At 41.2% G+C, this 26,574-nt stretch overlaps 1 protein-coding gene across 3 annotated transcripts in view; it reads right to left on the bottom strand.

The window, feature by feature from the left end:
* Positions 1 to 26,574, bottom strand: part of grip2b (glutamate receptor interacting protein 2b) — a 76,217-nt gene that overhangs the window by 34,044 nt on the left and 15,599 nt on the right. The window contains exons 1-7 of one of the 3 annotated variants that reach the window (XM_036531940.1): positions 19,381 to 19,454; positions 8,504 to 8,584; positions 5,500 to 5,635; positions 3,415 to 3,560; positions 2,497 to 2,583; positions 2,022 to 2,097; positions 929 to 1,074 (exon numbers count right to left, since the gene is read on the bottom strand). In XM_036531940.1, the coding sequence (XP_036387833.1) occupies positions 929 to 1,074; positions 2,022 to 2,097; positions 2,497 to 2,583; positions 3,415 to 3,560; positions 5,500 to 5,635; positions 8,504 to 8,584; positions 19,381 to 19,417 (709 nt within the window). In that variant the 5' untranslated portion in view covers positions 19,418 to 19,454. Of the gene's footprint in view, positions 1 to 928; positions 1,075 to 2,021; positions 2,098 to 2,496; positions 2,584 to 3,414; positions 3,561 to 5,499; positions 5,636 to 8,503; positions 8,585 to 19,380; positions 19,455 to 26,574 lie in introns of those variants that run through there. The other 2 variants (XM_036531938.1, XM_036531939.1) reach the window with 2 other exon arrangements.

The following is a 26,574-nucleotide window of genomic DNA, read 5'->3' as shown; positions in this document are numbered from 1 at the left end:
CAAGCATGGACTAATACACAGCACAGCATTTCTGCCAAGGATGCCTGCTTCTCAGAGAAATATTCATGAGACTCCAGTTTCACTTGCTCCTCTCCTGTTTTCATCCTCTCTGTCTGCTATTGTATATTGTTCTGTTGCTTGACACAGACTTACTTTGAAAGACCCCAGTAGTGGTGCTGTGAGAAAATATTACCAAAGGAAAATATTTGCCTAGATGCACTGCAATGTTCACAAATTTGCCTTGACAGGTCCATTGACTGCATGTGTGCTTCATACACTACGCCCAACTGCCCGTTTTTCCTGGAATTCTTTTTAATTCACTATTGATTTACTTCCAAGCTCTCAAACTATATTTGCTGCTCATAACAGATATTAATCTGAAAAGAAAATCTGTTGATTATTTCAGAGACTGTCACAGATGGTCTTTAAGCTGCCATAGCATAGGTTAGTAATGAGATCTCATGGCATTCAAAAATTGACTTCTGTTATACAGAAACAGTACATACTGACCCTCAGAGTGTTTATAAATAGAGATGCAAATCAGGGGCATTAAATTAAGCCCGTTACCCTAACAATTTTCATTCATCTTTGTATTTCAACCTCCTTCTCCAACATACAACATGCAGTTACTGTCCATACAGTGAGACAGTCAACACCATATTATTTTAACCTTCAACAACAGTTTATAAAGGGTTTATACATTTGACACTAAAACGGACCTCCTCATGTGTTCTGTTAAATCTGTTGTTGTTTCTCCTTCTACCAATAAACCTCTTAGACCTTGACATTGAAACGTTGACATATTAGGAGGAAACAGTAGAGCCCATTTTCTAATGCCATGACCCTTAACAAAAGCAACTGCAGGCCTCCTCTTTCTTTACCTCTGTCTAGCTTTCCTGCCTAGCTGTGCTCCTTGAGAGTGGCTCACCCATGATGGAGACGTCGTACTCTATCTGGAACAGCGCCTCCTGGCCACACTGCATCAGCACGGTCAGCGCATCAGCGTGGTTGGCATTGTGCAGGGGCACCCCATCCACACTCAGGAGACGGTCACCTGCTTTCAGGGTACCCTCTCTGCAGAGAGAGGAGCAAGTTATTGCCGGAGCTGTTCAGGTACATCCATACAGCTAATGAGTGATATAGGAGATTCACTCCAAATCCTGTCTGTTGTCTATCAGGAAATGTCCAACAATGGTGAGGCTGATTAGCGGATTGAGATGTTAGCTGGATTGATTTGATATAGCTACCTGGAAAGAGTAGTGCTAATAAATGTGAATCAAAGACAACTAGGAAATGAACTAAAAGGGATATTTACAAGTGATTGATTTGTGCCTCAGATGTACATTTTATTCCTTGATGTTGCTGTTTGAGCTATCAGGATGGATAGTTTTGTCGCAACCCAAATAACAATATAAGCAGAGAATTTGAGCATGAGTAAAAAAAAAAAAAAAAAAAAAAAGCTGTGAACAGGTTGATTCAGGAGGTGTGATACTGACACCAGTAGAGGCAGATCAAAAGTAGGCTGTGGAAACATTGAGGAGCTCTCAGTGACGTGAACTGTAACTGAGAATAGATGGTAACTTGCTGCAGCAGCTGAGAGCACACAACCCCATGGGTGCAGAGGAGGAAAAAAGGGAAGTGGCACATTCCGTTCCAATTTCTGCAACCTGTCACACTGTGTTTCAGAGCCCGCATCTCAGACAATGCTCTGTAACTAAACGCCCTGACTCTCGTACAAACCTCAGAAAACCAGTGCCCCTTATTAAGTGTGGCATGAGGCATAATTTCCTCCTGCACTGCACACGCTCTCATCCTTTGTGCTTTTGCCTCTTCACTGCTCCTTCATCACCCTGGGCAGACATGTGCAATTCTTGCTTTTTTGTAACATACGCACATATGCAGCCATGCACACTCAAGACACTCATCTATGTTTGATTGCTCTTCTATTGTTTGCTGCTGTGACATTCACACAAAGCCTACCCCTGCGAAGGCATCAGCACTGACCCCCTCCTGCCCATTACCTGTCTGCAGGTCCCCCGGGTCGTACATAGGTCACCACCAGGGGACGTGATTTGTGCCAGTCTTCATGAGAACCCCCTGACAGATGAAAAGAAATCACCCACTTGATGACACCCAGCTCCAAATACAACACCACTACATTTCACGTTGTTAACTAACAGTGGGACCAACAATCTATGTCAGCATTGCTTTTGATATATCAGGACAAATTATAGATTTTTCACTAAGCTGGCAGAGGAAAGGAAAATACAGAGAACACAGCTGACAAAACATTGTGTAAGCAGCGATGTTAACTCTCTTCCGAGGATAAAGTGTCTTTTATTGAAAAAACAATGCATAAAAACGAGCATTCCTGACAGAGAGGTTGTTATGGCAAACTTCAATTACAACTTAAATGTGGGTTTAGATGGCAGCTGTGGAGAGGGAATGAACACACAGGAAAATGGAAACTAACTTGTTGGGCAAATTGATGCCTACCTCGCATGACGAAGCCAAAACTGTTGCCTTCCTTGTGCAAACATATCTCGATTGTCTTGGAAATAACACCTGAGGTACTGTCTGGTGCTGGCAGGGGAAAAGAGATGAGAGATGTCACTGCCTTCATTAAATCACTGAGTTTACAGGGTTTTCCTCCACACAGAGAAGAGAAGCGGACAGATACATAAACACATTTTGGAAGGTCAGTCAGACAGAGAAAGCTTGTAAATTTTAAGTGCCCGATGCACAGACACATTTTTTTCAGACACATGAAGGACCAGAGCTAGAATATCCAGGCAGTTTACAGCCAGTCATGATCATATTTCTTAAAAGATGCGTGGAAAAAATGAAGCACTTTCCCTGACAGGTTTACAACTCAGGAGACACAGAGATGACCTTTACTTATGGTGTGCTTCTGAAAATGAATATTTCCTGAGCACTGAACAATCAGAAAACACAGCATTAATCCTAATATGGTAAGGAACCGTTCAATCAAACCGCAATGCAAAGAACAACAGCTATACATTCAAGGGAATCATTCACAAACGCTGTCAGGCTGTATTACTTCTGTCATAACTTAACCATTTTTGTTTTTAGTTCAGCATGCCTTTTTCCAGTTTGTACATGGAAAAGACTGCTACTCAATCAGTATTAAGAATAACAATAAAAAGAACTGCTGAAGAACATGAAGACATGTTCTTTTCTTTTGAATAAAACTGCCACAAAATGTGCATAAACATGCTCGCATCCATTCATGCATCCATGCATTCATGCTGCAGTGTCTAAAAAGAGGGGGGCTATTAAACACTTCCACTGAACCACCCCTAGACCCTGCATTCCCTGACAATCTACACCGAGACAAGACTGGAATGCCATATCCCACAGTGACACCCACAGGTAAAATACTCAACTTCCTACCAGAAGGGGGCAGTTCATACTCCACTTCCAGCACCACCCGCTCGCCCACGTTCTTCAAGAGGCTGATGATCTCGTCGTGCCGCAGCTTGGTCAGGTTGATGCCGTTGACCGACTTGATGTAGTCCCCCACGTTCAGCTGGTCGCTCCTTAGACACCAGGATCAGACGTCGCGTCAAGCACGGGGAATGCCACGGTGGGCTAAGTGCTTAACAGCACGTGGGTGAATACGGCTTTGGGGGATCATCCCGGCCTCAGTCTTTTCCTCGTCACTTCATCTTGTATACAGTGTCATTACCAACACAATTTTGTAAGCTGCTAGTGAAATCCCATGTGTACCTCTATATTATCGGCCTCCCTAACACCATTGTTACACACTTCCAAGATACTATGTGTTTGGTTTCTGCTTCTCTGAAAACAATATCATGTGGTTGTGGAAATACACACAAAAATTTAAAATACTGCAGCAAACCATATTAGACTGTCTGTCCTGTCAAAATTTAAATCCAGTTTCAGCTTCATATCCAATGCAGGCTAGCAAAGATGATATTAAAGATAAAATGTCCGTCTATTGTTTTAGCGCTGTCTTTTGGTACCCTGAACCTCCAAACTTAGAATTGTTTATCTCGTATGTAGAAGTCTACAGGGAGTCAACATATGCTCATTTAGATGCTAATTAGAGAACCGCACACTATTTATTCTTACTCTCCTCTGGGCCTCTAAACGTTGGCACAATAATACTTGACAAAAATATATTATTAGCCCAGGACCACAGCCAACTTGGTCTCTGTTTCTCTCAAGTTATAGAACACATTTCAGGGCAAAAAGCAAACCATTACGCCAACGGACAGCATCTACAGGAATGAGACCTGCTGTCATCTTGGCAGATAAAACCTATTGTGTACAATTGCAATCAAGCTGACCGTTCTGTTAACAGATGAAGGGGTGGATGGTAGCATGCCTGCAGTAGGAGTTCAAAGAACAATCCCATGTGTACCTACTTTCCATTTTTGAGCTGGGACAAGGCTGGCTTGCTTCATTATTAATATGGATAGTTTTCTTTTCAGTCTTAGTGACTCATATTAGCACAGCCAGCTAGCATTATTGTTGCTGGCCTGCTTAATAATGACCTGTGTGGATGTAGTCTGCAAGCTGTCTAACCATGTGGATTCCATCTGCATCAAAAACCAATGAAATAAAGATGTCAGAAAGGAGCATATCACCACAGTTGATCACAGCAGACAACCAGAGGTAGGCAAAAGTCTGTGATTTCAGGCAAAAATTAAGTGGACTGCAGACAAGCCCAAGGCAGCCATCTCAATCTTGGCAGAAAGCAGCATTCAGTGTGAGACCATACTAAGCTCCTGCTGTAGTTGTGGGTAATGCAAAGAGAGGTTCTGGCTCATGCTAGTCTGGTCCCAGCTCTATAGTGGAAATGATTATTCAAGGAATCACAGGCCTAACTGTATGTGATTCCCTGTAAGTGGCATCTACATTCAATACCAAAGTTATTTGTCCATTTTTTACTGTGAAATGATAATACCATTCCCATGGGTAGCATCAACAAACAAAAAAACAGTAGATAAGGAAACCCGTCTTTCTTTTGTTCTCTCTCTCTCTCCCTCCCTCTCTCTTTTACACACATACACTCACGTACACACACACACACACACACACATTCGTGCACTTAATCTACATGTGAAAAGCTTAGAACAGAATGTCAAATGTGTGTTCAAGTTCACGCAAGAATCATGCTCTCACAAAATGATTCCTGGCAGGTAGGCTCTATTCATTTTCCTGGTAGTTCACCGAAAGGCACACAGGTCAATCCCCAAAAGTACAGCAGTCTGTGTATTCATATTTTTAGTATCATCAAGGGAGTAATTTCACATGCTTTTGGAAATATGCCCTTGTGAAACGTCAGGCGATTCCCAGATCATGCAATGATTAGCTGATTCACTGTGACTTCTTTGGGAGCTAGTGCAGAGGGGATGTGGTGGGAGGAGAGAACACATACACACACTGGGGTAAAAGTAGCCCGGGGCAGGGTTGCCAGGTTCCGGATGCGCCTCAGTGCTAAAATCTCACCTGGCAGCCAGCCCGCCCGGCCGCAGGTTGGACACTCTGGGCTTCCCGTCCTTGTCCGTGCCCCCGGAGATGGTCAGGCCAAGGGTGCTGCCCTCCTTCTTAATCAGCTCTACTATCGTCACCCCCCGCAACTCTTCTACCCACAAACACAACGACAAAAGAAAAAAGAGTCGGAGAAGCGGAGTCAGCGTCCACTGAGTGCTTGCAAAAAAAAAGGAAGCTCTGATGATGGTTCAGTAACTTTTATACCACCAAACCGGCACATGTGGCCTGGCCTGCCAGTACAGCAGGTCCCCCACAAATGTCTGCTCAATGCTTCTTATGAGTTCAGCTTCAAAATTAAAGTCTTATAATGCTCCCTCTCTCTCTAGCGTGAGTCCTGTCCTGGATGCTGCGGTGATGATTCACTGCACTTATCTGAACCCCGCAGCCCTGTGCTGTGCTGAAATCTGCCACATCCCGCTTGGCCCCACTGCAGAGTTCAGGAGTGTCATTAACCACAGGTCTCAGTACAGCAGTACTGACAGACGGGAGACACATGTAATCATCCATTAGGGAGTTAGAGATGATCTATTCACAGGTGATTTGTCAGGCCACACAGAAACAGAGGAACAGAGGGAATGTCTGATAAAAGCCAGTGCATTTCAAGTGTGTTGAAAGACTGGATTGAGCATTGGGGGGGGGAATAAAACTGAGCACAGAGTAGGTTTACAATCACACCTACAAAAACATGCAACAATCGCACCTACAAAAACATTCAACAATCGCACCAACAAAAACATTCAACAATCGCACCTACAAAAACATGCAACAATCGCACCTACAAAAACATGCAAATGACAATTTATACATTCATCATTAGGCTGATTTATCAGATATTCCGTCTTTCAAGAGAGGACTGCTCTCTCAATGCAATATCCTTCTGATGAATTGGACCTCTGTGATACAATGCCTTTGCGCTAGAAATACTAAGGAGCTGAGAGGTTGTCCTAGTTTCTGTGGGTGAGACAGTGCCTGCTGAATGCCCTGGGAGATCAGAGACGCATGCAAAGGGAAAGGCTTGAGGCGACTGGCCTAATCGGTCAGCTGTCTGCACTTTAATGGGAACAGATTGTCCTTCGCAACATGACACAGGACCATAGGGAAGAGTGGAAGCCACAATGTCAATTCAACTCACAAGCTGACAAACTCCCAAAAAAGGAGGTTACTTAATGATTAAAGAGCAATAACCTATTTTTAGATCATGATAATCACAATAAATACATAGAGGGGAGGCAGCTGAGCAGCCTTCATATTTCAAATCTTCAATTAGCAGAAGACACACTGCTCTCTTCATACACATGAAAATGCTCCACAAAATCAATTTACTGCAGAGCACACTCAGGTTTGGCTTTTATCTGTATCTTCAGTGTGCTACATTTCCTGCATCTATGGCCTTTATGAGACAGCAAGAGTATTTTCAAAAGGACTGTACATGGTGAATTCATATTGTCTCCTGTAAATTAAGGGAAAAAGATATTCTGCTTTCCACGAGATGCTGCTCATTTCCGTTTTTCATATGGTTATGAATGACTGAGCATTATATGCATGATCACTGTCTATCACTTTTGTTTAGATCACAATACAAAAATTTAAAGCACATCTGTCATTTCACAGAGGTTGAACAACAAAAGTCACACCTCATTTGTATAATCTTACCGTGCATGTTCACACTTACAGGACAGTTTATGGTGCAGTGACTGCTTGCTGCTTTTGTATTTTGCTTCATACCACCTGCATATTTTTTCCTTGGTCAACTCGGCATGGCATGGAGACCCCTGAGAAATGCACTTCTTGTGTATTACGCAGTATTAAAATTATGCTTCAGTTAAAAGCTTAACAGTATGAAAGCACTAGAGGCTTGCTCTGGACTGCACCAATAGAGCAGCAACAGCACTTTCTCCTCTAAAAACTTTCCTTCCCCCAGGAAACTTCTAAAGCAATTAACACCAGCGTTCTACACCAGTCGAGAAGAAAGAAAATTTCTCCCTCTGAGAAAGATAATACATGAATTGTCTAATGTGTGTGAGTGGAGCATAAAAGGATGATGATGACTACATTTACTTTTACACTGGTCGTGAATAATTTCAATTAACCATTAAAAAGCCAATATAGCTAATAATGCTGTAAAATGAGTCAGTGTTCGGGACTATGAATTTTTATCTCTAAATGTAATGCTACCAGCAGCAATAAAACAAAAGTATCCCCTTTGTGGTTTTCTGTTTTATAGCTGCAGATAGCCTGCAGCTACTTTTATTACAATGTACAGCAACCACACAAGTCCCAATGGAATGACATGCTTTCAAAAGTGAGCTGAGCCAATTCCTCACGCATCATCTCTGTGATTATTCACATTGACCACTTCACATCTGAAACAAGCTGCTAAAAATCACCCTTGTGTGTACATATCTACTTTCCCCTTAATTATTCACCCCAGGATACAGTCTGAATTATAGCGGTTCAGAAAAAAAAACAGACAGATAAAGTTCTCAGTGCACTCCAGGTCCATTAAAATGCTATCAGGAGAGTATGTCTAGCCCGTTCAAAGCAGGACACAGTAATTATAATGAAAACAACCTCTAACAGCCTACATCTAAGCCTCTGTACATATTCATGAATTAATGAAGCCTGCACAGGAGATGATTTCAGTCAACCCTCCACAGCATTGACTTGAGCTACCCTGAGAAAGCCGGTAGCCTTGCAAATCCCAAGGCAGCCATCACTGTACTCCAGTCCAGGCACATGTGCAACAGGGGAGAATTGTACAAAAACACCCAAGAGACAGGCAGTAAAGACATGCATTCACATCAAAAGGCATTCTTATACAGCAGAACAGTGCCGTGCCGCTCCCACTCCACACAGTCTCCACGGCAGCTGCACACAGGGGGCAGACCGCATCTCTCTACAGCGGGCACAGAGTGGAGCGACCCGCGGAAGCAGAGGACGGGGAGGACTCCTTGTGTACCTGGGATACTCTGTCTCCTGGAGGCCAGCGAATGGTCAGCCCCTGCAGGGTCCTTGTTCCCCTTAGAGTAAGGGCCATCATCTGAAAGTGGAAGAAAACAGCGCTATTACCAGCCCAGCCAGCAGGAGGCGCCACATAGGTGAGAGACAGACATGAGTATTAGAGCTTGGTAGGTTGGGATATTAGAACTTGGCTACCATGTTAATGGGATGGAGGACAGAAAAGATGCACAGGAGAATGAATTCTTTGTTTTTCATTTTTCCTTGGATGATATTTCTGAAATCTTTTAATTATGATAATTATTTTATTATGAGTGAATATTGCGCAAGAAAAAAAAAGACCATTCAATGAAATATGCTAAAATGCCAAGACATTTTGCTGGAGCCACTTTCTCATAGATTTTATTTGCAGTGACTCTACTACTGAGTACAAGACCTATATTCTGAATTTAATATTTACTTTGTTGAGTAAAGTTTTCTGTGAGTTAACAACAGTTCATTGAATCACAAAGAGTTGTCAAGAGAAGCCATACTGATTTATTGCTAATACAATAGATACAGATAAAGTCAATGAAATACACACTTGTGTGAAGCTTTGGACCTCGAGAGAGGGAGATCCTTGACCTCTGTGAAAATTATGAAAATGCAGAGGCCTTCATGTGCCACAACATAGACTTGTACGTCCGTTAACTACAAAGTCACTCATCTGAACCTCTGGTTGTCTTCTAATGCTTTTAATTGTCAAAGCGTGACCTAATTTCTTCACAGCCATATCTGAGACACATGCACTGTGCATGTTAGCCAGCACTACATGGTAAATATATGGGTTATAATTTTGAAGCCCAATATAGGCTGAAGTCATGCTAAGTGTAGCAGTAGAGCAGTCTGTCATGTTACAGTATCAGTGCCAGCGCTGTTTTGTTGGGAAATAGAGCAGTGCATTTGGGCTTAAAGCAGGGTTTGAGTGGATTAATAATTCATGCATGCCGCAGTCTTAATTTCTTTAAAAGTTTTCCTTCACTGAATGCTCTAGGCTTGTCATCAATAACTGGCCCCATCGTTCCCTCATGCGGGCATTAAAAACTTCAAAGCAAAGCACTCACTACCGCTTGTGCTAGAATGAGACAGATGTTCACAAAATGTTTTAAGATTTCAGATAACCACTCCATGTCAGATTGCACATTACAATGAGGTTCCCTATTCAATCTTGGCCTATATGACAGAAGGTGACGGTCAAAGCTAAAGACTGCAAAAACTGCCACTACAATGGGTCTGGTTGCACCCGTCACCAACTGACAAGACTGTTTGTCACAGAACACTGAAATGGCTCATTTTAAGAGACTGATCAAACGAAAGCCACTTTGTGACAGCTCATTCTTCATACGTGTTCTCTCAGAAAGCACATGCCACAGGTGTCATTCAGCTAAATGCAGGAGTATAGTGGAGCTGCAACAGATTCTAACGTGAACCTCAATGCACGAAGAATTCCGAGTACAGCTGGTGGGCGACGGAAAAAGGCAGCAGCGCCGTGCCGGGCGAGGTGCCAGACGCCGGCCACTTGCGCTTGTGTTTGTGTTGAGAGAGCGGCTCTACAGCACAGGACCTCTTATTTCTCAGCAGCTGCTCCCCCCGCTGACCCTGTTAGTCCCCATTACGTTCGGAGGCAGACTGCTTAACTGCTCCGCTAGTCGTGGAGTCTGCACTACGAGCAGTTAGACAGTGGCAGGGAGATCTGCCCTCACTGGTATGCCACAGAGCAATGCTGCACTAAGACCTTCTGAGGAGTGTTAAGGAAAAAGGTAAAATGGTGGTAGCAGAAAAATATACACACTTAAATTACAATGACACTGTTCATTTGATCAATAGAAACCTTAATTTATGGATCGCACATGTTATATCATACATTTACTCAAATGTAAATGTTATGAAGCAATTCAGTAAGAACTTTCCTGAAGCATACAGCAGTACTGCATGAGGTTCAGACCTTTGCAACCTCTGAACTTGCTTTGCCAACTCATGCTGTGATAGAAATTCCTCCTGAAATAAGTGAAAGCTGTGCAGGAGGTGTGAAGAAAGGCCCAGAGAAAAATGGTAAAAGGCTACCATCAAGGCATTTCTTATAATAAATCAAAGGGACTATAATAATAATAAATCATATTTCATATTTGTTCTGGTGTCTGTGAAAGCCACTACTAACATGGCTGAGCAGTCAGATTCCCCCGCTCCCCCACCGACACACAGCACACAGACAGACTAACACACTCAGAAATACACACATACAAGCAGCAACCATCAACCCAACCGCCCCTCTGAACCTTAAAGCAACTTCAGGCATATCAGCATTTGCAGCAATGAGACGGTCTGCCTTAATCCCGTTGCTAGAGGGCTTAAAAATTCTTTCTAGTCACCTATCAAAGGAAACGATTTAGCGGTGATGTTACCTAACTTAAGGAAGCACAGAGTCATCTGTTTTCTGTGTTCTCCACTTCCTTTCCTCCAACCAACTCCCCCTTATAATTATCAAAGTAGGCTACCTGCCATCTGAGGCAGCAAGAAAAGTAGATGCACCCAGTAAGAAAATATGGAATTTGCCAACCGTTTCAATGTGGAGCAAAGAGGGAAATACGCATAAATAAACATTCTCACAAAGGGGAATGAAAAAAATAACCAATTAAACAGGATGGCTACCACCTTAAAAAGGCAGCATTGCATTTTTCATGATCCCCTACATTCTCAGTATGATGCTAAAATGCAAATACTCATGTTCCAGACATAAACCTTATATTCTGCACTTGGGGTTAAAATGCCAAGGAGCATTCAGATAGTCTTATATTATGTTTGGTGGTAAATGTTGCCTTGACATAAGTGGGAAAAGAACTCAGTGAGACATTTCACTCCAGTGTAGCTACTTGGCTGTTTTCAAACTTTCCATACACTTTTCCCTTCAATTACCAGTCCCCCTAATTAGCAGGAAGATAAATGCTGTGGTCCTAATCGGGGGAAGCTGGGCTTTCTCTTTCATTCAGACAGCACATTTAAACCTTAATTACCCTACATTATCTGTTGCAGAGCAGCTGAGACACAATGCAGAAGAGCAGGGCTGCAGCCCTCTTTATAGTTTCGCACAACACACAGAGCCCTGCTGTGTGACGCGCACACACACACACACACACACACACACACACACACACACACACACACACACACACACGCACGCACACGCATACACACACACACACGCACACACACACACACACGCACGCACGCATGCACACACACACACGCACACGCATACACACACATGCACGCACGCACGCACGCACACACACACACACACACACACACGCACACACATGCACACGCACAAATGCACACATACACATGCACACACACACGCACAAATGCGCACACGCACACACGCACAAATGCGCGCACACACAAACACACACACACACACACACACACACACACACACACACACACACACACACACAAGCAAAAGAACAACTTTTGAATTTTTTTGAACTTCTTCCATCTCATTCCATTAAGCTCTCCCCGTTCACACAGTACAAGGCCCACTGACCAGTCTCTGGGGTAAACCATGCTGTTTCTGTTCAGCGCTGGCCCTCACACTGCTGCAAGATACATGCTCAGCCCATTCATATGATCATTTGTTGGAGATCATTTATTAATGTTATACAATTATTCCCTAATTAGTGAAAATTGTTGTGAATGGAGGCCAACAGTGTGTGGGTGGAAGAGATTTTTCACATGGTTGAGCTTCTTTCTTTAATCACATTTCCATTAGGGTCATTTATTCCAACGAGTCCCCACAAAGTTCTCCATGTGTTTTGATTCCTCTGGCTACAGGTAAAACAGAGGAAGTGTTAATCTTACCTGAGAGAGATCACACACACATTCAAAAGCGTTAATTCCCATCCCTTTTACACTGTAATCTCCGCAGCTCTGACGCTTGGACTGAATTACTCACTCTGGCACTTGAACGCCCATGACTAAGCGCACCTCGATCATCCTTGGGCGTGTTCAGCTATTTGGCTGACAGGCTGTGATGTTGGGGACATGCTTGTGACCGGTACGGGGTATTACAGAACGGTACATTGTGCAGATCTCCGTATGCTATCCTCCTACTGCTCCTGTATTAATGGGCTCAGGACTGACGCGGCAGCAAGTGGGTGAGCTTGCATTTTTGATCAAAGGCACCCTCACACAACGGAAGACTCGGCCAGCAGTCGGTACCTCTTTTCTTTCTGTTTTTTTTTTTTTTTTTTTGCTGTTGTTGTTGTTTTTGTAAAGCCACATCAAAACAGATTACAATTTGTTTAACACAGCTCTTTCCGGAGAGTCTCCTGTGGAATTCTGACATCCATGGATTTAATGAGGTTCTATTCAAAACTACAATGAGATAAACAGTATAGCCCTAACATATTATTGCCTATACTTCTACAGTAATGACTACAGGAGCTGAGAGCCTTCATTTTAATTACGTATTTAGTACAACTCCTTTAGAAACATATGCTTAAATAAATGGTTACCTGTGCTGAAATAATAAATGGGTGCTCCAACACAGCATAGTCAGCCTTCAATCAATACGTGTAGTCCATGTGTAGTCCATCTACTGGGAACCTTCAGTAATCAATGTTAAGAATGACTGCTAAAGAAGAATCAATTTCACATGTCACTTGGGTTTATTTCTGCAGTATGTCTTATAGGCCTCCAAGGACATCTGCCTACAAATAAAAGCTCAAGTGACACATTGAGAAAGGCAAATATATCCCCCCAAATGCCACTATCTAGAAAATAAAGGTGTACTTCGGGTCAGCTCAACACAAGTCAAATAATGGATTTAACTAAACACATGATAGCAGATCTGGCACCTAAAAAGAGAGCAGAACCCTCTGAAGCAGTTTTAATAAATCTGTTAGATGTTCAGCAGTCAAGAGAGAATAACTCTCTTTTCATGTTTTCTTTTCAAAATTGGCATCTTGCTGGGGCTGTTTGACTGTATGGGCATACCAATCTGTACTGACAGAGCAAATGTTATGTACGTGACATGACATAATGTAACAGTGTGACTGTTGGGTCATTTGCTACTATGATCAGACTTATATAAGCTAGAAGATGCATCTAATAGCTTATTATCATCTGTACCTTACATTCCAATGAGCACCAGGTTGCCTACTGCATCTTGTGAGCTATGCTACTGTGTAATGGACATGTTTCTACTTCATCTTGGACAAGGAGAAATAGACACATTTCAGCAGATCAACTGCTGTTTCCATGGTGACTAGGAAGAGAGGCTGTTGGGTAGCTACAGGATGAGCATTTCTGAAGTTAAAGAAAATATCATACATACACGTAGGCTGCTGTGCACTAGTACAGGGGAGATGTGTCACATAAAAATAAGACCTTCACGACAAAAATGTCGATTTATGTTGTAAAATTAATACATTAACCCTCAATGGAATGTAATTAAATAAAGTGAGACCCTTAATTTCATTTAATTAAATTGTCTGCATTGTTAATTTGTTGAATCAGGTGGTTTAATTTAGCTTTTTGGTTGCTGTTCAAGACAACACTGTGCATTATTATATAAAACTGCCATAAAATATGCATGTGTACAAAGAATTAAGTGCAATAAAAAGGAAATTCCTGCCATCTGAGAGATTGTTCCGGAATCCAAAACACATTAATACACAAACTACAAATGTGGATACTCCAGAGGCTGATGGATAATGGAGAAATACCCATATTACATTTACAGTAGATTTGAGAAATTGAGAAATTTGACTTAAGTGCTCACAGCTCAAACATCAACAGATCATTACTGTCTCAATTAGTACTGTCTCAAACCAGAAGCTACATTGTTAGTAATAATTATATATGTTACGTTTCAGAGATAATTCTACCTGCTCTAGCTGCTTAAATTTTGAAATAAACATTATGAATATTGTTTATGGTTAACTTGATAGCAAACCTATGCTAACCTAATCAAATGTGGCAGATCGTTCTGAAGGACCACAATAACTAATAATAATAATAATAATAATAATAATAATAATAATAATAATAATTATCATTCTGTGTAGTGTAAGCTTAGCCAGTGGAACACAGACATATTGGAAACTGCTGTCTATGTTGTCACAGACATGCACGAGTAAAGACTGTCTGGTCCTTAACAGGGTTTGATCACAGGAATATTCTGTGATAAATGTGCTGGATGAGGATGAAGAAGTGGAAATTGAATTCATGTCCTGCAGCTTTGTGACTGTCCGCAGTGACTGCTCCAACACTACAGGGACAGACACCCAACTGTAGGAGCCAGAGCCATTCTGACAAGCAACCCGTATCATGCAGGTGAGCAAGGGGGACAGAGAGTAGGAGATGGGATGAGTCTGTGTGTGACTGCGCGTGCACAAGCATGTGTGTACAGTACGCATGTGTGTGTGTGTGTGTGTGTGTGTGTGTGTGTGTGTATGCGTGTGCACATATGCTTATGTGTTCATGCTGAAATATCAAACTGCTTAATGCATTTACTAATTAAGAAATGACATCTGTGTATAAATCCCTTATATTCCTTATACAATGGACTTAATGGAACCAACTGTTCCCACATGCTTATTTCAGTACAAATGGCACAGCTCTGCATACCACATACAACTACACTGACACAGCTTACTGTGGAGAACTTAAAGTAACTCTTCATTTGTCAGACATCCAAAGATAAGACGGCACGTCTCCTAAACAAAGGGGTAAGAGATCCTACCCAGCACATTGTGAATTATTCAGCTGACGGGACTGTTAAACTCACCAAAGCAGAGTACAGATTCCTGGGTGTTAACCTTTGTCTCCTGCCTCCCCCTCTAAACGGCACAGTGGGATATGAAACATTCCAGACTGGGGGAGCTGCTGTGTTTTCTCAGGATTTTCACAGCAGGACTAATGACCTACCTGGGGGAAGATGTACAACTTACAAAAAATGGGGATTACTGCTGGACGTTTTGCTGTGGAATTTTAGGGATCTTTCTCACTCCTATGCCTGGGGCTGATATCAGACATCAGACATTGATGTCAAAACTAAATAAGAAAATGTAAATGCTCCTTTTAAAGCCATCCTTTACTTTCTTGTTGAAGCAATATAAAAGGGGAGTGATGACTGTTAATAACTAATGATATAATGTTAATGTAGTGAAAAAAGGCTGTGGACAGTAAGCCCTCCTCATGGGAGGCTTCAGTCCTGAAGGGTTTCTGCACCACAAAAGCTGATGACTGAACTACAAACAATGAATGTATCCTTGCCTTCCATCCCATTGGTTAATTGACTGATGCAATTACGCAATTAACATGATGGACAGCACTTTGTAGTTCAACAGATCTGTATTGATTATCATTTTTAGTCATCTAATCTTCCCGGGAAAAGGTCAATATACTGTGACGAGTAACGCCATTAAAGGAATAAAGAAAGAGAGAGGTGTCTCTGTCACAGCAGATGTACATAATATGCTTGAAAGGAATCTTTTATAGGTGAGTCATCATTGCCACCATTGCCACTGAAAAGCAGACAGACTCACTTAAAACTCTGAGTGAAAGCAGGGTGAAAATAAGTAACAATACACTTCATGCAAATGTTCCTTTCAGTTTCAGCAGAATGTATTGAACAGTTTCTATTGCTGTTTCAATTCATTTTCTACTGTGTCACTGCACATTATTATGCTACATATTATGATCATGTGCTGTTTTGACTCTCATTTTCAGTAGTTCCAAAAATTCCAAAAAATGTGTTAATGCAGTATTTTAATGCATGTTCTTTTATATCTCATTGAATAGCTGAATTATTTTCCAATAATCTGATCAAGGTTTGGTCCCTGTTTTTATGGTTACTCAAAATGGAGCTCTATGTCCTCTTTTTGTTGTTCCTTCCTACTGTCCTATGGTCACATAATCATACAATGTTATAGACTGTGAACGAAAGAAATCAAAACAAAAAAATAGTAGTGCAATGACATATAAAATATAGTATAAAAATAAAATACATTAAAAGCTATACTTCAGTCCCCTTCAGTCTTTACCACTTGACATATGCTGAAAACCCTCCCAAACATCTGTGAGAGATGGATCCTGCAAGTGACAGAAAATCCATCTGCAAATATAACCACTTTACAACTGCCTTGAGTGTGTTCAGTGTTGGAGTAGCACAGGGTGAACTTAAAAGCATGGCCTTCATATAACAGCATCTGGATTTATCTGCTTGGGGCAAAAAGGTTTAATTAGAAATACACTATCCTATATAATTTAAATTACAGCAGGGTGTAGGTGCTAAAAGAGTAATATACCATCCCAATCATTTTCCTATGAGTCAATTAACACTGATGAATTAGGTATGCCACACACAAGCACTTCCTGACAATACCAATCTAAATAGGTTACATGCAGACTCTTGCCAGCAACTCCAGTGGAATTGCATTTCTATTTTCAGAGGTTGTGTATTATCGGTAACCAATTGTTCTCATATTTAAGCAGTGTTTTTTTGGTTTCCCATTCAAACATGACATCATTCTTACCGCTGTTTACAGCACCACAGCAATTAACCGTGAAACATCTGCAATGATTACGGGCATTAAAATAAGAGTGACACTTCAAGCGCATGTATAATTTTACGTTTCTTTTGTAATCTCCTCTAGAACAGCATAGGGAAATAAGCACAGATCAGGAAAACAACCTGTAATTAGTGTAATAATTGGCTGCAAATTGCAAGCTTTGTAGATCTGAGATTACTCACTGGCACAAAGTGGAGGAAAGTAAGATAATGAACTTCTCTGCATCTCTTCAAATAAGCTGTACTTCAGCTTTTGTCTTCAATCATAATTGTTCCTCCAAAGCGTTGGTCAGACAGCTTAGACCGACTGCAGACGGTACTGCTCAACAATGTGTACTACAACAGGTATATCTAAACACACTGCAAGAGGAGAGAACAGAATTAATGCAAATACAGGAAGTAGACAAGATAGGATATGAGAGGCTGCCAGTCAATGCAAGCAAAAATCTTACAACATCACAGCACCACAAGGATAGATTACTCTGCTGAACAGCTTCCACTTGGAGCTGGTTAGGATGAAGATGAAGTTGAAGTTGAGGTTTTCTCTGTGATGAAGGGCTTGGTGACAGACATACATTTTTACAAAGCACTGAGCACACAGTGTCTCTCCACAAAGGCATTTCCTATTTTGAATGAGAAAAGTCTCAATTAAGATGTAGAGAGGCCAATTCATGAAAAGAATGAAGTACTCTAAATGGCAAGACAGTGGGTTCACAGTTCTGTCTACTAAAAGCATTAGGGCAAGTCCCCTGGACTCATGGCTTGGGCCAATATGGAACGGATACACACTGACACTGTGATTGATGGATGTTAACAAAAATGGATGATATACTCACAGGAAATCTATAATATTCATACATCAAAATGCCAGGAATACAATGTGCCCTTTTTGTAGAAGAGAACTGAGATAAATCAAAGTGATGCATTTTTGAAGTTTTTAATGCTGAGCCACGGTAAAATGGAGAGAGTCACCATGCCTTTCAATATGCGTCTGTCTGCGAGACTTATCGAACGTTGCATCTGCACTGACAGAGATTACTAAAAGCTGTTTTTCCTCTTTTGGAGCGATGCTTTGATAGATAGCCCCTGTGTGAATGGTAATGAACGCTCGTGGGCTTCTCGGAGCGGCTCGCACAGCCGGCGCGATTTGGCAAGCCGCTAAGCCCGTGGAAGTTCTCATGCCCGGCTTCCCAGGTAACGGGGATAACGCAGCGTGCTTATCAGCTTTGCCTCTATCTGACAGCGTGATAGTCTCTGAAGCGGAGCGTCATTACTCAACACATCCCCGCCGCTCGCATCCCTGCTGGGAGAGCATTAGAGAGCGTAGTGTAGCATGACTCCTGCTTCTGCTCCAAACCAAATGACTCTGTCTGCACGGCGCCTTAAGTCTTCAAAGCTAAAAATACTGCAGATTAGTCAACGTTTTGGACCAGGACACCGGTAAAGGGGAAACAATATAAAAATACGAACGTGACCTACTTAGCATACATTCACGGACGGGCCCCTGAAATTGTGAGGAATTTATCATTTTGCATTTTGTTCCACAGGTTCACAGGTGTTGCACCTGACTGAATATGACATGTTTTACATACTGGGAGGCTGGAGACAGAAAATACTGGGGTGAAAAGAAATTGTGGGAAATACTTTCAAACCCAGAATTAGCTCAACATTTCTATTATCAATTTCAACAGTTCAACTGTAATGAAATCCATTCAGTTTCTGGTATAGGTAATATTTCGTAGATATGAGGTCTTCTGATCTTAATTCTAAATTCTAGTTCAGGAGTTATGGGGTTTTACTGCACAGGCAAAGTTGTACAAATGAAGAGCTAATATTATTTTCAAGCATGACAAGCTCTATGAAACCATCTGACATCAGAGATGACATCTGACATCAGAGATGACAAAATCTAGTTAGCTTGGATGCTGAGCCTCTGCATTCTACCTCACAGACGAGCCATTACTAAGTATAAAGAGCAGAACTGAGATGGGTTAAAGAACATTGAATGTTTACCATTAATTACCCGAAATCCATACATTTCAGTGCTTGCCCATCAGATATTATGTTTAAAATATCAAATTTGGTGATTTTATGACACACACTCTTGGCAAGAAACTGTATAGTAAATGAAGGAGACTAAAGCAAATGTACTCAGTTTTTCCTTCACAAAAACACACACACACACACACACACACACACACACACACACAGGCACAGATACTACTCTAACAGCACCAAAAAAGCACCCCACTGACAATGCTTACCAAAGTTCTTCACCTCCCTCCTCAGACCACACAACATGTTGGTTTGCAGCTTCTCAGATCATCCACTTACAAGCAGAGGGGAGCCCAGGGTGAAGCACAGAGCAGGGTCGCAGTGGCTGCTCAGACAGATTTGTCGTCCGCCGTGCCACACTCACAGACTCACTCTCTCTGCACGGGCAGTCCCTTCACAAAGGAGGACAGCACAGCTTCCCCCCCTCATCCCTGTTCACGGACTGGAATGCGCTTTCGTTCTCTTCCCTTGTGCCCGTCACTCTTCAAACGCTGCGCCCCCAGAGTCCAGCCAAAAGACAGGCTGATTCAGAGTTCATCCAAAGCATAAAACTGTGTCCTGTGAAAAGCTGTGCTCCACAGCCTCGAGTTCTTATCTTGTCAAACAACGGGAAGCCCCTCAAGGACATACAAAGCCAGTTTGTCACAACCCCTCCCCCTGACCACAACAGTCTTCAATGAATACTTATGTTACTTTAAAAATCAACAAGACGGTTAGTTTTCAGGTTCTTGTAAATCTCTCCATTAATTGTCAAAATAATGAAGAAAATAACAAGTTAACTCGTAACAAAGGCTGCACTAACAAGCAGCCGAAACTAAACTCTGGCAATCTCTCCCGTGTTTTTAATATAAAGCTCCACAAACAGAACAAAGAGACTTTCTCCTTCCTCTGCTTCCCTCCTTTCTCTCATCTCCCTGTGGCCCCTTTTAAAGGTATTGTTGGTCTCCCTTCCAATTCCGCGGTATTAAATCATCCCAGAGCGTGCGCACGCGCAGGCACACACACACTCTCGCACAGACACACACACACACAGTTTCACACACCACTTCTCACAGCCTGTCTCACTGCTCCTCTCCCTGCTGGGAGAGCATGATGAGGCAATCGCTCCCCCACAACAGGAACTCACGCCTGTAGCCCTGCCCCTAACATCCGTCACGCACTGACCCCCCCCCCCCACAGCTGACAACATGTGACAAATGTCCTGGTCATCAGCAGTCATATATCTGTCTTTACACAGGTCACCCTTAAACTAATAAATGGAAGGAGCTATTAACATAATCCAGAATGTTCCATGGTGCTAAGGTCCGCCATACAAGTGTGAGAATGTGGGACTACATTTGGCTCAGACGGCATGACTGCTTCATGCAGAACTAAAGCATTTGACTTGGAGACATGTTTGATCAACAGGGAGGCTAACCAGAGTGAATGCCAAGAAATATCTAGTAGTCTTCTGAAGAGGTATTAGAGGATGCTAATAAGTAGGTCCAACCTGAACCTGGATTATTAATACACAATTATGAAGATGGAATGAAATGAAATGCTTTTCTCAAATTCTCCATACACATGAGAAGAGTGATAAGCCTTTTACTTCATATGCATTTTAAACACACACTGCAGACAGAAGCACTAGACTGGGTGGGAGTTAAAAAAGCTGGTTCTTCACATCAATCATGGACTGCTGGCCCCACTCCAGTCAGACCCAGGAGGGCTTCCAGGGTTATGGACTGAATAAGACTAACACCTGCACCTTGTCCATTCATCACTTCAGCACGCCACATATGCCCTCTGTGACCCCCCTAAACCCCTCCCCTTTCCCCATTCATAGTCACAGCGCTGTCATCTCTGCTGCTGCCAACAGACTGGGACACTTAATGACATCAGTAAATACCACAATCTCTCATGTTACACTCTCCACTCCCACCTCTCCTCTCCACATTTTAGTTCTTCCTACAGCAGCATTATGCTATTTATCTATTCCTTTATTTAATGATCAACGCTAATTAGAATGTGGCAATTGTCTTAGATAACTGCGTGACTTTGGCAACAGCACCAGGCACAAGTGGAAAAGACAAGTGGAAATGACACCTCACAGGCTGAATATATCTAAACTTCGCTCATTAGCAACCAGGGAGTCTTTCACTAAAGCATAAAGACATGCAGCCAGGCTAATAAATGTTAAAGATGAGCCTGAAGCTAATGCAAACTCAAACCCAAGGTATTAATACAGTGTGACATACCAGTATAACTGTTAAATAGTTTGAGTTAAGTCTTTATCCATCCTTCAGTTGTCCCTGAACACACTGCTTGGTACTGCATTTTGAAACCCTTTTCCTCCTACATTTTTCAAAACTGAGGTAATACTTTTCTTTCAGAAAATCTCCAACCAGACAACTGAACCAAAATTCAGATCGGTCTCTTTCAAATTATACTACATGAATATTTAACTTGAGAATACTCTAAGCTCCACTCAAACATTCCTGGCAACTTGAACGGCAGGGGTACATTTCCATCTTAATTCCTGTCCTGTCATAACATGGTAACACAAGAAAAGGCTCAACAACTTTCCCAAAACTATTTAGTGTTCACATCACAAAGTTTTTAAATGTGAATATTTCATAAATAATTTCTAAGTCTTTAAAGAAAAGAGGCACCAATAAAGACTGGGTACTGATCTTAAAGATTCCGCTGCGTACATATTGTTTCCAAGTAAGGTAACAAAAAATGTATTTGAATATTTTGAAGGATAATTCAGGTTAAATGGTAAGAAGAACAACCAATACACACATACATGCATGCACACATACCACACTAATCAGTAAAATGCTACATTATTTTAACCAGATCAAGCCAATGGAGAGGATTCAACTTAACTCACTGACATGACACCCTGTATATCAAACCTTAGATATATTCATTAAATACCATAAATGGCTCTCAGTTTTTTTCTAGCCAGTCCATCGAGCTATAATGTAATGTAAAGCTATTAAAAAATCCAAATGAACCTCTGCTCCTGGAAGTCCTGACAGAAAATTAGCAGCAGGGCATGAACTGAATTAAGACACTCCTGTAGAGAGTCATCTCTTCTCCCCTTGCTCATAATTGTATAATTATTGGACCCGACTGTCCGACAAACTGGGACCCAATGGATTCACTATATATTTGGTAACATGACAATTCTTGTCATACATTCTATTAAAAATCTCCAAAGATATAATCCTTACAATATATAATCCCTACAAGGTATAACCCTTACAAACAAATGCAATGTGCCATTGTGTTCATGAAGTTCAAGACTCAAAAGAAGCTGCTTAACATTTGGTAGACATCATTGCACCATTCATTCTTTAATATTAAAAATAATTAAAATGTAATTAGTTCCTTTCTTGAGTGTTGAGAAAAAAGGGAACCAATATCTTACTTCAAATCTGAATTAAAACTATTGAACAGAATACATAATGACTATCATCAAAGAGGCTTGAAGTACACCTGCAAAAAGTGGTTAATGGGGAGGAAGGGACATAATTACCCCCAGATCCGGACACTGTTATGATCTTATAGCTCTGCATATACTTTCCTCTCAGCAACCTTTGGTCATCTGAGTGTTTTTCCCTTCCATGGTTGGGCGTATTCCAAACTGACTGGCCCTGTAGCAGTGGGGTGAACTACCTATAACCATCAGGACTGTAGTATCACTTACCACCTCACAACAGACTGAAAATCACATCTGTTCACACTTCACTTGGGTTCCTACACTTGCAGGACCTGCCTTACACCCAGCATGCAGAATCTGATCACTTCCTCCTTTCGGTGAATTCATTAAGTAAGCCAAAAAATAAATACATAAATAAATAAATAAAAAACAGCCTCACTGGTATGTTGCTTTATTATGTTCCAAGATATGAGATGCCCAGAAACTGTGCAATATGTGTTGGACCTGGGTTGTGGAGCAATCTCATATGATGCAAAAACAGCATTTCAAGGTGAAATAAACAGAGGAAAGGCTGTGTTCATTGTAGCATACTGTCACTGTCAGTGCCAAAAGACAATTAGCATCTTCAATCTTACATGCCATGCATTTATATGCATATGAAACTCTGGGAATAGATTAGTAGGTGGCAAAATATCTGTAAATACTACCATGACAATAAAGTTAATGTATGCATGTTACATTGATCTGAGCTCTAATTAGATTGATCCTGCAGTGGCCACAATACTGTTGACAATGATAAGCTCCTTTGAGATTTCTGTCCTGAATACCCAATTGACTTCACAAGCGTGGAATATTCAAGACCAAGACTAATTGATTTCAGACAGGAACAAAAAATAGGGACAAGGACAATAGTTGGTTGATTAGGTAAAACCCTGGAGGATTAGGAGCCAGGATTGGGATAATTAGGGATGATATTCATTCAGTAAGTCAGGTAAAGATCTTATTTAATAAAAATATAACTTCATTAAATTCAGTTGAAAACCATTTTAAAACCCTGTGCAGTATTTCTTATGTTGTAGTATAAGCTGCAACAATAGGACCTATGTACTTTAAATCATCACAAAATAAATGCCTCAAACTGGCAATTTTGACAAGGTATCTGACCAATAAAGAAATGTCCTTGTGAATAATCATCTAGTTTGTTAACAAACTCCTTGAAGGTGTGTTTAAATAAAGCTTATATGACAAACCTTAGTGACAGTCACAGCTTGGCTAGCTGCAGATGTGTACTGTACATAGCTCATGTACATATATTCTGTTCCTAATGCTTTCCTGGGATCAGTTTCATATTTTTTAAATAATGGTTTGGATTAGTGCCGAATAAGATGATTATGGATCAGTTGCTAGGGGCATTAAGTACCCTGAGCTATTTCAACTGGCTAGCAAAATCCTTCATAGTTAGGTAATGTTAGGGAACTAGACAAATGTGCCTGTGAACATCAGTGTACTGAGAAAAAAGACTATTTATGTAATGTTTTAGCAAGCTAGGTTGTTAACTAAATTCATAGAGGGAGCTGGCTAAACTTGGGTAAAGCATGTCAAAGTACTGTCCAGTCTCAAAGTACTGTACACTGGGTTAAATCTAATGAAATTACTTTCTTTCTTGATTTATTTTTTATGTTACAAGAGTACAAAATCCATTTTTTATAAAGCCCAGCAGATGGTTTGGCGTGTGGTTTATGCAAATACTTATGCAGGTCTTTGGACCAATCTTTGCAGTTTTATTTTTTGATGTGACGGCTAGAGGGTAGACATTAAAACTGTCTTTTATACAATATTAGAATTTGCAAATTGGAATAAGAAACAACTTTCTCTTTTCATCTGTTATCTTACATATCAACATGAAAATTCTTCACTTGGATCTGGAAGTGACTGCACCACAAAGAAAATCCAGACAAAATATGACTGAGCAACACAAGGGATAATTTATTTTAGAAACCTGTGCATGATGCCATCTATACTGCCCAGGACCAACGTCTACCATGCCACTGGATGCATCGGCACCTGCTGGTACATTTCAATTAACCAGTTTTAAATACTGTAATCAAGCAATCATCCTCAAACCTTCAGACCAGACAGCTGAACATGAGAATAAAACCTATACTTTTCATTTACACTTTTCAAATTGCTGTGTAGCTGATAAAAATTTGCCAGCAGTATGCCAAAAGTTTTTCACTGTCTCCTTTCAAAACACATCAAAATAGGCTGCACTAATGTCTGAAAATATCACAGCCAAATTCTTCTTCCCTGTGACTAACAGAAGTCACTCAGATCAGATGTATTTGTGTGAGACAATCTGTTATCTTCACTGATGACGGCCCACTAGTAAGCAGCTGTGGGAAGATGCTGTCTGCACACTCCTTCCCAGGTTGTCTCTACAAATGAATGTCAGGAGACCACATCTTTTGAAAGAAGAAAGAGCTGCTGGTGACCTGGTACTCCGTATTGGAATGGTTTGTGTAAATGGTTGTTGATTGGGGGATTTCAGCAACATCGTTAATAATCTCCTGTATCTGGATTACAGTATGATGACCAAGGTGATATGACATGGAGAGTAATGTGTATTACACCCATCTTTTTCACTTCAGTGAAACTAGCTAAAGAATTAAAGATAGTCTGGCAGGGGTGTGGAACACAGAGAGAGAAGCATTTCCACCTTGGCATATCCTAAATGTGGAACTCTATTAATATATGATCAGAAGTACTCCAAGACAGTGTCTACAGGTAGAATAGGAAGAAAAAAAATTCACCAGCTATGGTTGAATGACTCACTCACACGTTTCCTGGTTGCTGAACTAAACAATGCTAAATGATGGCAGGAAGTCTGTGTCTATTCAGACAGAAACATCCAAAGTGTGACCACTGTCAGTCAAAACTCTAAAATCCTCTCACCCTAATCACTGCCTGTTAAATCAATATGAGTGGTACATAAAAGCAGGATAACTATTGACCAATTTTAACATATATGTTTTTTTAAAAAAAAATCAGATGATGGATCGTGATATTGTGTAGATGAATCATGATAAAGCCAGGGGCGTTTTCAGGTCTTGATTTGTTTGCGAGATGTTTTCAGTATTGCAGATTAATGTGTTGATGTGCTCCATTGCCTCCCCTCCCTCTATTCCCACACCTCCTCTGTGCTGTTTGAAGTAGCAGAAGATTATTCATTAGATGACTTGCCTCTCCATCACCCATCCAAAGCTAAGAAAAACAGACAAGAGGAGAAGACAAGGGAATATGGTAACCGGTTGCAACACACAACAGGACTAGGGGGGGAAAAAATCCTCATTATTATGCAGAGTTTGATAAGCCCCATTTCTTCTGAAAGGTAAAGGGGAAGGAGGCGTTAAGAGTCTGTGGGTCTGTGAGACGGGAGGTGTGTGCCACTGAAAAAGCCGTTTCCAGGCGCCTTCAGCTTTAATCTAGGGGACGGCTCCTCATGCTTATGCGGCAATGGCAGATAAAAATATCCTGCAAAGGCATGAAAATGACTCATTTCAGAGGCTTTTTTTTTACTTTGCAGTGTGTCTGATTTTTTTCATGTGGCAATTAATACAGACACAGATGATTAACAAAAGCACTTTGAAGTGGTAGTGAAAACCTCCCCCAGCTTCATAAAAATAACACTCAGAACACTTAAAGGCATCACCTTTGCCATTCAGATTAACAGGTTATTTCACCACACACACCACACCACTACTTATATTTTTACAGTAGGTAAGTTAAAAGTAGGCCTCATCAGAAAAAAAAGCAACTAGCAGTATTGTGCTGTACAGATGTTTAATTCTAGGTATGTATTTGTACTCAGGTGCAGTTTAATACAAATTTCAAGGCAAACTGGAATACACAGAGGACGTCTGATCTCAACAAGCTCATGACCCTTGACACCAGAGCACTGATCTCTGACACCAAC

Source organism: Megalops cyprinoides, chromosome 6 (assembly GCF_013368585.1).
Source record: "Megalops cyprinoides isolate fMegCyp1 chromosome 6, fMegCyp1.pri, whole genome shotgun sequence".
In the NCBI taxonomy this organism is placed as follows: domain Eukaryota; kingdom Metazoa; phylum Chordata; class Actinopteri; order Elopiformes; family Megalopidae; genus Megalops; species Megalops cyprinoides.
The sequence above is the reverse complement of the archived record's forward strand: the minus strand, read 5'-3'. Positions and strand labels throughout refer to the sequence as shown.